At 35.3% G+C, this 13,348-nt stretch overlaps 1 protein-coding gene across 3 annotated transcripts in view; it reads left to right on the forward strand.

Moving 5' to 3' along the window:
• CCDC146 (coiled-coil domain containing 146) overlaps positions 1 to 13,348 on the forward strand; it is a 192,443-nt gene that overhangs the window by 30,787 nt on the left and 148,308 nt on the right. For 2 of the 3 annotated variants that reach the window (XM_017854321.1, XM_017854384.1), the window contains exon 2: positions 10,144 to 10,310. In XM_017854321.1, the coding sequence (XP_017709810.1) occupies positions 10,155 to 10,310 (156 nt within the window). In that variant the 5' untranslated portion in view covers positions 10,144 to 10,154. Of the gene's footprint in view, positions 1 to 10,143; positions 10,311 to 12,115; positions 12,234 to 13,348 lie in introns of those variants that run through there. The other variant, XM_017854454.1, reaches the window with a different exon arrangement.

The following is a 13,348-nucleotide window of genomic DNA, read 5'->3' on the forward strand; positions in this document are numbered from 1 at the left end:
CTCCCCCAGCCTCGCTGCTGCAGTTTCGGTTAGATCACAGACTGCTGTGCTAGCAATGAGGGAGGCTCTGTGGCCGTGGGACTCTCCCGGCCAGGTGTGGGTATAATCTCCTGGTGTGCCCGTTTGCTTAAAGTGCAGTATTGGGGTGGGAATTACCCGATTTTCCAGGTGTTGTGTGTCTCAGTTCCCCTGGCTAGGGAAAGGGATTCCCTTCCCCTTGCACTTCCCAGGTGAGGCAATGCCTCGCCCTGCTTCAGCTCTCGCTGGTTGGGCTGCAGCAGCTGACCAGCACCAATTGTCCAGCACTCCCCAGTGATATGACCCCAGTACCTCAGTTGAAAATGCAGAAATCACCGGTGCTCTGTGTCGCTCGCGCTGGGAGTTGGAGACTGGAGCTGTTCCTATTCGGCCATCTTGCTCCGCCCCGCTCCCCATTGTTACTTTAACACTTCAATTATGAGGCAATTTTTATCTGTACATATTTACTGCAAGAGTTTTCATTTTTCCTTTCCTTTAAGATTCTTTTGTTTTCCTGTAGGATTCTTTTCTTTTCAGGATTCTTTTTTCAAAAGTCCTCTGTATCATTTCTTTCAGGAAAAAATATGTTGTGGTTTGATTTGTTGGGTCTTTGAATAACAGCATTTTTACTTTCTTTTTTTAAAAAAGCATCTCCATAAATATATATACCTACTATGTACCCACAAAAATAAAAATAAATAAAATAAAATATGTATCTACATCTTAAAAAAATGTTTCAAGTCTAACTTTGTATGGTAAAAATGTGCATTGTATAATTGTACATAGAATATAAAATATAGGCAGGAATAACTGCAATATTTTATCTGTGGCATTTAGGACTATTAAGTTAGTTCTATCTGATATTGTTGTTGCTGTTGTCCATTAAACGGATCTGAGGTATGCCTCATGTCAGATTGGCTGCCCAATATTCTGAGCCTGCCATATAGTGGACCAGAGGCCCCATAGGATGAGCCTTGATTTTATAGACTTTCAATGTTATCTCCAAAAGATAATATACATGTAATTACCAGAGATACACTGACAGAATTGAAGGCACTTGTCATACAACTTTATACCAGAATTTTTGTAACCCAGTTTTGACATTTCTATGTTTGTTTTTTTTTTTTTTTTTAACATGTTAGGAAACTAAAACAAAACAAAACAAAACAAAACATTGGAAGTGCCCCAGAGTTCTCCCTTCCTCCAAGGGGTCAGCTCTGAGTTCCTGTAGAAACATCTTGTAATTAACCTTGTAGAAACATCTTGTAATTAACCTTGTAGAGCAATGGGCTTCTAGGGGAAGGAGCACCCAATTTTATCTTCAGGGCAGTCAGAAGAGCCAAGTCACAAAAAAAGAACACACAGGTTTTGTGTGGAGCTAGGAGAGAAATAAATCATGTTCAACTTTACATTACACCCTGCTGTTTCTAAAATGAGCAAAACCTGTGCTTGTTCAGCGGTGAGTAATATCGAAAGACAGTGTGGTTTTCTGCTACAGCTTTCTTGAAGCATTGCCATTTTATTGTCCAAAAGTCACATTGTTTGTGTATCCTGCCCCATTCTCTGGAGCATGTGGTATTTGATTTTTACACATGCTCCTTGTATCTATCTAGAAATTTTTCCTTAAGAATTCAAAATCAAAACAATGATCACCAATGTTTCATTTGAGGAAGAGGAATTACTGATGTGTATTACAAAACAAGGGGTACCCTGCAATGTTTATTGCTTAATTATTCTTTGTGAAGCTTCCTGTTTTGGCTTATTCATGTCCTTTGCTCTCTTAAAATCACCTTAAGACCACATCCTCTTCTCTTCCGACTCCTACAGCATCGCGTGGTACTGCCTTGCCTCCTTCCAGTGGGGGCTGCTTCTCTGCAGAACTTGCTATGCCGGTGGTGCTCCCTATAAGTGTGCAGTGTGTGGTCACCCTGTTTTTGTGGTTCAAGTTATCATAGCACCAATTTCAGTTAAAACTTTTAGAATTTTATGTCTGTGATTTTTTTTTTTCTTTCTTTCTTTTTTTTTTTTTTTTTTTAACAGAGTCTCACTCTGTCACCCAGGCTGGAGTGCAGTGGTGCGATCTCGGCTCACTGCAAGCTCTGCCTCCCAGGTTCATGCCATCCTCCTGCCTCAGCCTCCCAAGTAGCTGGGGCTACAGGTGTGTGCCACCACGCCCGGCTAATTTTTTGTATTTTTTAGTAGAGACGGGGTTTCACCGTGTTAGCCAGGATGGTCTCGATCTCCTTACCTCGTGATCCGCCCGCCTCGGCCTCCCAAAGTGCTGGGATTACAGGCGTGAGCCACCGCATCCGCCCTGTATCTGTGATTTTTTCATTAACTTGTCTTGCTCCCGGTCGGTCTTGCTGCCCCTAAGGTCAGGAACCTTGTCTGGTCTTGCTCACCACTATCTCCTACCGATAACACAGTGGCTGGGTCCCAGCCTCCAGATTGTTTCCTTGCCTCTAAATTCACACCTTTTCCAAGCCATTCTTCTCATTGTCAGCAATATCTTTACAACTCCGCCATAGCTCCTAATGCCTAGAGTTCAAGTCCCAAATTCCAGGCTACCAGTTGCTTTTTCAGCCTTATCTACTTTCCGAAGAATGTTGCTTTTTATTTGTGCTTATTTTACCTCAGCTTATGTGACAGAGAACTAGTTCTTTCCCTGCCTTACTTTCTCTTCAGATTGTACATTGTTTGCATATTTGTAAAGTCTTTATCAGAAAACTCAATAAATATTTACTTCATTGATTTAGACGTTCTGGAGATATAAGTCTCTAGAATTACCATACCTGACAGCTATGTAGTTCTTCCTATGCCAGGAATTTAAGGTGTTATATTAAACATTCTCTGTTTATATCACTGTAGCCTGAGAATATATTTTATTCTATTATTTTATTTATAGCTGTCAATCTTATTGCCTGCAATATAGTAATATTAATACAATGGGCTTTGCAATCCTATGTTAACTGTCTTTGGATATTTATTGTTTTTTGTTTTTTGGTTTTTTTTTTTTGAGACAGAGTTTCACTCTGTTGCCCAGGCTACAGTGGAGTAGCACTATGTTGACTCACTGCAACCTCTGCCTTCCGGGTTCAAGCAATTCTCCTGCCTCAGCCTCCTGAGTAGCTGGGATTACAAGTGCCCGCCCCCGTGCCTGCTAATTTTTGTGTTTTTAGTAGAGATGGGGTTTCACCATGTTGGCCAGGCTGGTCTCTAACTTCTGACCCTATGATCTGCCCGCCTCGGTCTCCCAAAGTACTGAGATTACAGGAGTAAGCCGCCGTGCCCGGCCATATATTTATTGTTTTATCCATTAAACTTTGTTACCTGGTTAAGTCCTTTCCTGCCTATTTAATTAGATTAATTAGTGGGTTTTTTTTGTTTTAATTCACACAGACTTTTTAATATTTGCCTTTGTTGTGTTTTCTGTCACTACTCACTCTCCATCTTTTCCTTTTTTAAAAAAAACATTATTGAGGTATGGTTGATGTATAAAATACTGTACGTATTTATTGTATACAGCTCAATGAGGTTGGGGATAAGTATACACCCATGAAACCACCAACCATCATCAATCTCATAAACATATCTATCACCTCCCAAAGTTTTATCCACCCCTGTGTTAATTATTTTTGTTGTTGTTTTATCATAAGATCTACTCTCTTAGTAATTTTATGTATACAAAAGAGTATTGTTAGCTACAGGCACTATGCCGTCTAGTAGATCTTCAAAACTTACTTATCTTGCATAGCTAAACTTTTGTACTCTTTAACCATTACTCTCCAATTTCTCCTACCCCAAGTCCCTGGCAGCCACCATCCCACTCTGCTTCTATGAGTTTGACTACTTTAAGTTCCATATATAAGTGAGATCATACGTATTTGTATTTCTCTGTCTGCCTAAATATTTCATTTTCTATCCATGATGTTGCAAATTGCAGTATTTCCTTTTTCTATGGCTGTAAAATGTTCCATTGTATACATATATCACAATTTCTTTGTGCATTCATATGTCCATGGAAATTTATGTTGATTCCATATCTTGGCTTTTGTAAATAGTGATGAAATGAATGTGGGGGTGCCGATATCACTTTGAGATCCTGATTTCAATTCATTTGGATATATAACCAGAAGAACTGCTGGATAATAAGGAAGGTTTATTTTTAATTTTTTGAGGAAACTTCATACTATTTTCTATAATGGTTTTACCAACTTATATTCCCACTAACAGTGTACAAGGGTTCCTTTTTCTTCACATACTCATCAACAATTATTATCTTTTGTTTTTTCAATCATAGCCATCCTAACAGATGTGAGGCGATGTCTTATTGTGGTTTTGATTTGCATTTCCCCAATGGTTGGTAATGTTGATCACCTTTTTATGTACTTGTTGGCCATTTGTATGTTTTCTTTGGGAAAATGTCTATTCAGCTCCGTTACCCATTTTTTAATGGGATTATTTGAGTTGTTGCTATTCAGTTGTATAAGTTCCTTGTGTGTTTTGGATGTTAACCCCTTATCACATACATAGTTTGCAAATATTTCCTCCCATTCCATAGGTTGCCTTTTCATTTTGTTGATTGTTTCTTTTGCCATGCAGAAGTTTTTTAGCTGGATGTCATCTCACTTTATTTTTCCTTTTGTTGTCTGTGCTTTTGGTGTCGTACCCAAAATATCATCACTAAAACCAATGTCAAGGACCTTTTTCCTACGTTTTCTTCTAGGAGTTTTATGCTTTCAGAGCTCATGTTTAATTCTTTAATCTAGTTTGAGTTAATTTTTGTGTGTGATGTAAAACAAGGGCCTGATTTCATTCTTTGGCATGTGGATATCCAATTTCCCTAACACCCTGTATTGAAGAAACTATGTTGTGCATTCTTGACATCCATGCCCAAAATTACTTGGCTGTATATGCATTAGTTCATTTCTGGGTTCTCTATTTTGTTCCATTGGTCTTTTTTTTTTTTTAATGCCAGCACCATACTGTTTTGATTACTATAACTTTGTGCTACAATTAGAAATCAGAACATGCAATTTTTTTCTAGCATTGTTGTTCTTGCTCAAAGTTGGTTTGGCTACTTGGAGTCCTTTATGGTTCCATATAAATTTTAGGATTTTTTTCTATTCCTGTGAAAAAATGCTATTGGAATTTTATAGAGATTGCAGGTTGAACCTGTAGATTACTTTGTGTAGTAAAACCATTTTAACAATATTAATTCTTCTAATCCATAACATGGGATACCTTTCCATTTATTTACATCTAATTTCTTTCACTGGAGTTGTATAGTTTCCAGTGTACAGATCTATCATGTCCTTGGTTAAATGTATGCCTAAGTACTTTTATTCTAAAGGTTAAAGTTTTTCTGATGATCTCGATCAGAACTCTCTTGTAGTATCTTTTAGTTGCTTCCCTGTGTAAATACTTTACTTGCTCTAAAATATTTAGAATGTTTTCAGAATAATAGAGATTGAAAACTTTAGCAAACTGAGGAATTTGTACAAATTCAGCATGGTACTTATCATTTGTTGCCCAGGTAAGCTGTATCATATTTAAAGGTGCAGTGCTCTGAGAAATTGTCTGAACCTAAGTTTTCAAAGTTAATACCATCTTTATTATAAAGATTTCAAGGCCAGGAGTGGTGGCTTATGCCTGTAATCCTGGCACTTTGGGAGGCCAAGGCAGGTGGATCACCTAAGGTCAGGAGTTCGAGACCAGCCTGGCCAACATGGTGAAACCCTGTCTCTAGTAAAAATACAAAAATTAGCCAGCTGTGGTGACATACACCTGTAATCCCAGCTACTCGGGAGGCTGAGGCAGGAGAATCACTTGAACCTGGGAGGCAGAGGTTATTGTGAGTGGAGAATGCACCACTGCACTCCAGCCTGGGAGACAGAGCAAGATTCTGTCTCAAAAAAAAAAAAAAAAAAAAAAAAAAAAAAAAAAACCCACATATATACATATTTTAAAACAAATAGATGTACTATACTTTGCAACCCTTTTGTAATAGCAGAAAATTGGAAACATTCTGTATGTTTATAAATAGAAAATTGAATAACCTATGGTACATCTATGCAAAGGAGTGCTATGCAGCTATGAAAAGGAATGAGGTCTATCTCTGTATATTCCTATAAAGTTCTTTAGGATATATTATTAAGTCTAAATGTCTAAGTTTTGCTTCAAAATAATCTAGAGAGTTCAGAGGGGAAGTGGAAGGGTTATAGATAAATTGCTCATGAATTGATATTTATTGAAGCTGATTAATGGGTACTTGAGGATTCATTGTACTAATCTGCTACTTTTGTTTATATTTGAAACACTTTTCTTTTCTTTCTTTCTTTCTTTTTTTTTTTTTGAGACAGAGTCTCGCTGTGTCTCCCAGGCTGGAGTACAATGACGTGATCTCAGCTCACTGCAACCACCACCCACGGGGTTCAAGTGATTCTCCTGCCTCAGCCTCCCAAGTAGCTGGGATTACAGGCACACACCACCATGCCTGGATAATTTTTTTGGTATTTTTAGTAGAGATGGCGTTTCACCATGTTGGCCAGGCTAGTCTTGAACTCCTGACCTCAGGTAATCCACCTGCCTCCATCTCCCTAAGTGCTGAGATTACAGGCATGAGTCACCATGCCCAGCCTTTGAAACACTTCTTAATAAAAAGGTTAAAAATAAGATATAGCCTAACGTTCTGAAGGAAATATTTTTCTGGGATATTCATTCACATTTAATATCCATGAAAGGATTGAGTGTACATATTTTAGTTTATTCACAAAACAAATTTAAATGTATAGCCAAACCATTTTTAGCTGCTTGAAGATTTAAGCAATAAACTGTGATTACTTAGCAAATATAAAGTATTGTAATGTCATAATAATAATAGTTATTTTAAAAAAAAACACTATGGGGCATTGAAAAAAGTAAACGTGTTAAAGGAAGGGAAGTCAAATGATACCACTGTCTATTAACATCACATAACAACAGACAATCAGATATTTGGAGCCTCCTGATGGAAGTGTATGTTACCACCTATGAAGTATTGTTGTAGCAGCAGGAAGAGGAAAACAAGTACATGTATAATTTATGACTGCAGCAGAAAATTAGAGATAGCAGAGTAAGAGCTCAAGTCCTGAGGCATTATCATGTTTAATCTGCACATCTTTTTGAAACATAAAAATTAGTTGTTGTTTTGTTTTACTAATTTTACCCCATTTTAGAGAGGAGTAAATTTAATGAATAAATGATATGTCTGTGACCACCTGACTAACACATTCAAGAACCCAGAACCTACCAAACCTTCTGGCTTCATATGATAGAACATGCTTTCCATGTTATAGAGTGAGGCTCAATGTCATCAAGAAAGAGCCAATCCAATAAGATAGACATGAGAAATGATACATATACTCCAGAAGATTCAGACCTTAAAAACATGACAATTGCAGTTATCTTCTTTGGCAAGAGAAGAGTGTAAGTATAATGTTCTGTTGATTCAGTGAAGATTCATGTATTTCTGAGATCAAAAAGAGCTGATGATGATATTGGCACTCTCTTATACAACGGAGGCATTTTACCCGCTCTCTCTCCAGAAGGGCAGTCATCCCAATGTCACCAAAGTGGGCCAACAGAGGCCTTGATGACTAAGACAGAGTTCTTTTAGAAACTTCTGTGGATCTACTTGAATACATGGCCAAATCAATGGCTAATACACAGGGCCGGCTTCAGCTTCATAGATGTATGACCTACATAGTCACACAAAGATCTGCTCTCAGAAGAGCCCTGCACTTGTTTTAATGCTCTGCTGTCACCATTTTTAAATACTTAAAATTTTATTTTTGAGCTTGAGTTTTGTAAATAAAGTCTGTTGGGACAATCGCACATTCACATGAGCAGCGCAGATAGGCCAGGAAGCAGTGTGCACATGCATAGGCCTGAATCAGTGACTGCAGCAGAGGGTGTGGGTGCCAAGCAAATAGGCCTGTGGCCTGGTGCTCAAAAGCATGCATCAGAGCAATTTGAGGTATCACAGAGTCTCAAGGCAGCCAGGCCAGCACTTGAGTGCACGTTGACAAAAGCAATGGCAGCAATAGCAGCAGAAGCAACATGACAGCAAAAGTAATAGGGACAGCTACATCAGTGATGGCTTCAGGAGAAAGAAGAGGCTCTACATGGGGACAGTTCTAGAACCTACCATGGGAGGCTGGTCCCCAGCACCTGTCCCTGTGGTATTTGCACATATAATAAGGAAAGAAACTATTGACACTCATGCAGAAAACTTTTTTAGTAAAATATTACAAAATAAAAGCAAACACACAGACATTGTAATAAAACATGTCAAGGAGTTATTAGAATTATTCAGAGAGTTTAAAATCTTCAGTTTTGAAAACTGCTATAATATTGCAAATCAAATATCCATAAGTTTAGAAATTGAAATTAAAGATGATTGCATGTGACAGAAAATAATACTTTTCCAAGCTTGAATAAAAGCTTCTAAAGCTTTGAATAAATGAAGTATCAACAAGAAAGACCATTTTATTTTATTTTTTCTTTGTAATGGAACATACAACAATAGAATGCATATAAGCAGGTGTTTTGGTGTATATACAAAATATAAAGCCACTTTGGATTATTGTACAACCTCCAGAAGTTACCAAAATTGTCAGAGGAAACATTAAAATGAATGTTGAATAAATTTACATTTAAAATTAAATTCACAGAGGAAGCTGGTTTTTAGAAAGAGTTAAATCTTTTTAGAAACTTGTTCTACAAGAATCATCAGCTCAAAAGGTTATATTTTGAAATGATTTATCAGAAATTTATCTAAATGTTATCACAGCCAATAAATATTCTTATAAACTTCAGTGAAAGATGCATGAGCAGGAAGATTCTTCTCAAATTAAAAATTGCCAAAAATTATGTACGATCTTGCATTTCTCAAGAGCAACTCACATCACTTTCAGTTTGATCAATTAAAAATGAAATTACAATGAGCATAAATTTTGATGATCTAGTAAATTAATTTGCAGAAAAGTGAGTCAGAAAATTCTTATGATCACTCAAGATATTATATTATTGTTATTTTATTATATAAAATTGTGACATCAAAAATATTTTCTTAGGATTCGTTACTATTCACTTAGTTTTTGTTGCTATTCATGTATTGCTATTACATCTATTACATTTTATAAGTAATAAAATATTTTCAAAGGGAAAACTTTTTATATATTAGTAACTTTCAGAGGACATTTTTCTGACATTTTGACAAGGAATCCCACATTTGTTTTTTTGTACTGGGTCTTGCAAATTATGTAGGTCACCCTGCCAATATGATTTGAGGAAGAAAAATTTTTGAAGCTGGTGTTAGCAGTTGCCCACAGCAATTACAGAAGAACCTCAGTTTTGCTCCTGTGGGACTTTGGTTTTGGACAAACTAACTTTCCAATAAGAAGTAAATGAATTATTGTTACTGCATTGATTTAGTATTAAGCATTTTATTTCTGAAAATTCAAGTAAACTATTTGCAATTGTAATATTCTTTGAACATTAGAAGAATAGCAGAACTTGTTGGTCCCATTGGCAATTATTTTTAGCACACATTCTAAGTATGTTATTTGTAAGGTGTTGAAGGTATATGGGTAAATAAGAATATAATTTCTGTTCTAAGAAGTTCAATAAGGTAGACAATATGAAAAATAGTAAATTACAATACAGTATTTTAAGCACTTTTCTACAGAAATATGTACAAGGTATAGATTATAGAGGTATCAGAAAGCACACTTTGCTTTCTGATAATAGGATAGCTGGAGAGGTTTCTGACTTCTTGTTGCATAAATGTCTAGGCTGATATTGACTTGACTCTCATTATAATTCATATATATTTTATTTTCCAATTATTGCAACAGTAGCATACTTTTAAAAATAAGAAGGATTGATTTGAATGCAACAGTAGAGAGTATCTTTGCAAAAAAGCAGTCTTTTACAATGAGATTATAGCTAACTTTCCTGATTTGTAGTTTCATTGAAGAATACCTTATTCCATTTTTTTCTTATTTTTATTATTTTCCATTAATTTTACTTTATAAGTGAAGACACTCCTAAATAGCCACGTATGGATTAATTTTATTTTAGAATCGTGAAAAATGGAAGACAGTAGCACAGACACAGAAAAAGAAGAGGAAGAGGAGAAAGATGAAAAGGATCAAGAGCCCATTTATGCCATAGTGCCCACAATTAACATTCAAGATGAGCGGTTTGTTGATTTATCCGAAACTCCAGCTTTCATTTTTCTGCATGAGGTATATTTTTCTTTATATGTTACTACAGTAAAACCCAACTCAACATGTACTTAAAAATTCAAATGAAGCCAATATCATTATCAAAATTCTTTATTACATATATCCTGTAGGTGATATTTACAACCTGATACACTAAAACAAAATGGTCCCTGCCTTTTCTTCCAAAAATTTGTCATGTAATTCTGAGTCAATGCAGTAGTGTAGGTTCTGATACTTTCGTAGCCTAAGTATTAGCATATATATTCAGTCAGTTACATACATTTCTTGGGTTGGTACATGAAATGAAGATTTCTTTTATTATTGCATATACTACATTTACTTCCATACAATGAAAAGATCTTGTCATATGATAGAAAGAATATATATTTACCTAACTAACTATAGTTACTGCAATGGAGCACTGAAATCTGCTGTTTTCTATCAGGANAAAGGTTATATTTTGAAATGATTTATCAGAAATTTATCTAAATGTTATCACAGCCAATAAATATTCTTATAAACTTCAGTGAAAGATGCATGAGCAGGAAGATTCTTCTCAAATTAAAATTGCCAAAATTATGTACGATCTTGCATTTCTCAAGAGCAACTCACATCACTTTCAGTTTGATCAATTAAAATGAAATTACAATGAGCATAAATTTTGATGATCTAGTAAATTAATTTGCAGAAAAGTGAGTCAGAAAATTCTTATGATCACTCAAGATATTATATTATTGTTATTTTATTATATAAAATTGTGACATCAAAATATTTTCTTAGGATTCGTTACTATTCACTTAGTTTTGTTGCTATTCATGTATTGCTATTACATCTATTACATTTTATAAGTAATAAAATATTTTCAAAGGGAAAACTTTTATATATTAGTAACTTTCAGAGGACATTTTCTGACATTTTGACAAGGAATCCCACATTTGTTTTTTTGTACTGGGTCTTGCAAATTATGTAGGTCACCCTGCCAATATGATTTGAGGAAGAAAATTTTGAAGCTGGTGTTAGCAGTTGCCCACAGCAATTACAGAAGAACCTCAGTTTTGCTCCTGTGGGACTTTGGTTTTGGACAAACTAACTTTCCAATAAGAAGTAAATGAATTATTGTTACTGCATTGATTTAGTATTAAGCATTTTATTTCTGAAAATTCAAGTAAACTATTTGCAATTGTAATATTCTTTGAACATTAGAAGAATAGCAGAACTTGTTGGTCCCATTGGCAATTATTTTAGCACACATTCTAAGTATGTTATTTGTAAGGTGTTGAAGGTATATGGGTAAATAAGAATATAATTTCTGTTCTAAGAAGTTCAATAAGGTAGACAATATGAAAATAGTAAATTACAATACAGTATTTTAAGCACTTTTCTACAGAAATATGTACAAGGTATAGATTATAGAGGTATCAGAAAGCACACTTTGCTTTCTGATAATAGGATAGCTGGAGAGGTTTCTGACTTCTTGTTGCATAAATGTCTAGGCTGATATTGACTTGACTCTCATTATAATTCATATATATTTTATTTTCCAATTATTGCAACAGTAGCATACTTTTAAAATAAGAAGGATTGATTTGAATGCAACAGTAGAGAGTATCTTTGCAAAAAAGCAGTCTTTTACAATGAGATTATAGCTAACTTTCCTGATTTGTAGTTTCATTGAAGAATACCTTATTCCATTTTTTTCTTATTTTATTATTTTCCATTAATTTTACTTTATAAGTGAAGACACTCCTAAATAGCCACGTATGGATTAATTTTATTTTAGAATCGTGAAAATGGAAGACAGTAGCACAGACACAGAAAAGAAGAGGAAGAGGAGAAAGATGAAAAGGATCAAGAGCCCATTTATGCCATAGTGCCCACAATTAACATTCAAGATGAGCGGTTTGTTGATTTATCCGAAACTCCAGCTTTCATTTTCTGCATGAGGTATATTTTCTTTATATGTTACTACAGTAAAACCCAACTCAACATGTACTTAAAATTCAAATGAAGCCAATATCATTATCAAAATTCTTTATTACATATATCCTGTAGGTGATATTTACAACCTGATACACTAAAACAAAATGGTCCCTGCCTTTTCTTCCAAAATTTGTCATGTAATTCTGAGTCAATGCAGTAGTGTAGGTTCTGATACTTTCGTAGCCTAAGTATTAGCATATATATTCAGTCAGTTACATACATTTCTTGGGTTGGTACATGAAATGAAGATTTCTTTTATTATTGCATATACTACATTTACTTCCATACAATGAAAAGATCTTGTCATATGATAGAAAGAATATATATTTACCTAACTAACTATAGTTACTGCAATGGAGCACTGAAATCTGCTGTTTTCTATCAGGAAATAAGCAAAAAGGGGAATATGATGAATTATATATTCTCATTATGTGAACTTTAAAAAGCAAGATGAACATTTAGGAAATACCCATATATGGGGAGGGTTTTTTTTTTTAAGTAATGGCTGACTACATATTCAACTGTTACCTGGTCATGCCTGACAGCTATACTTTAGAAAATGATTTAAAGGACATTGGAATTTCAGATGACAAACTTTATATAACTGAATAAAACATTCTAAGAAATTTGATAATCATAGTAAAAAATAAGTTTAAAAGTCTTAAAGCAAAACAGAATACATTCAAAACCGAGAAGCAAAACCAAATTGGAACAGAATGCAATAAAAAAGTAATTTTTAAAATAATAGTGTTATGGCCCATAATCCATAACACTATTATTTTAAAATAATCCCACTATTTATTATTTTAAAATAATAGTGCTGTAATCCCAGCACTTTGGGAGGCCGAGGCAGGTGGATCACGAGGTCAGGAGATCGAGACCATCCTGGCTAACACGGTGAAACCCCGTCTCTAGTAAAATACAAAAAATTTGCCAGGCGGGGTGGCTGGCGCCTGTAGTCCCAGCTACTTAGTAGGCTGAGGCAGGAGAATAGCGTGAACCTGGGAGGCAGAGCTTGCAGTGAGCCGAGATAGCGCCACTGCACTCCAGCCTGAGTGACAGAACAAGACTCCATCTCA

Source organism: Rhinopithecus bieti, unplaced genomic scaffold, assembly GCF_001698545.2.
Source record: "Rhinopithecus bieti isolate Rb0 unplaced genomic scaffold, ASM169854v2 scaffold_59, whole genome shotgun sequence".
NCBI lineage: Eukaryota > Metazoa > Chordata > Mammalia > Primates > Cercopithecidae > Rhinopithecus > Rhinopithecus bieti.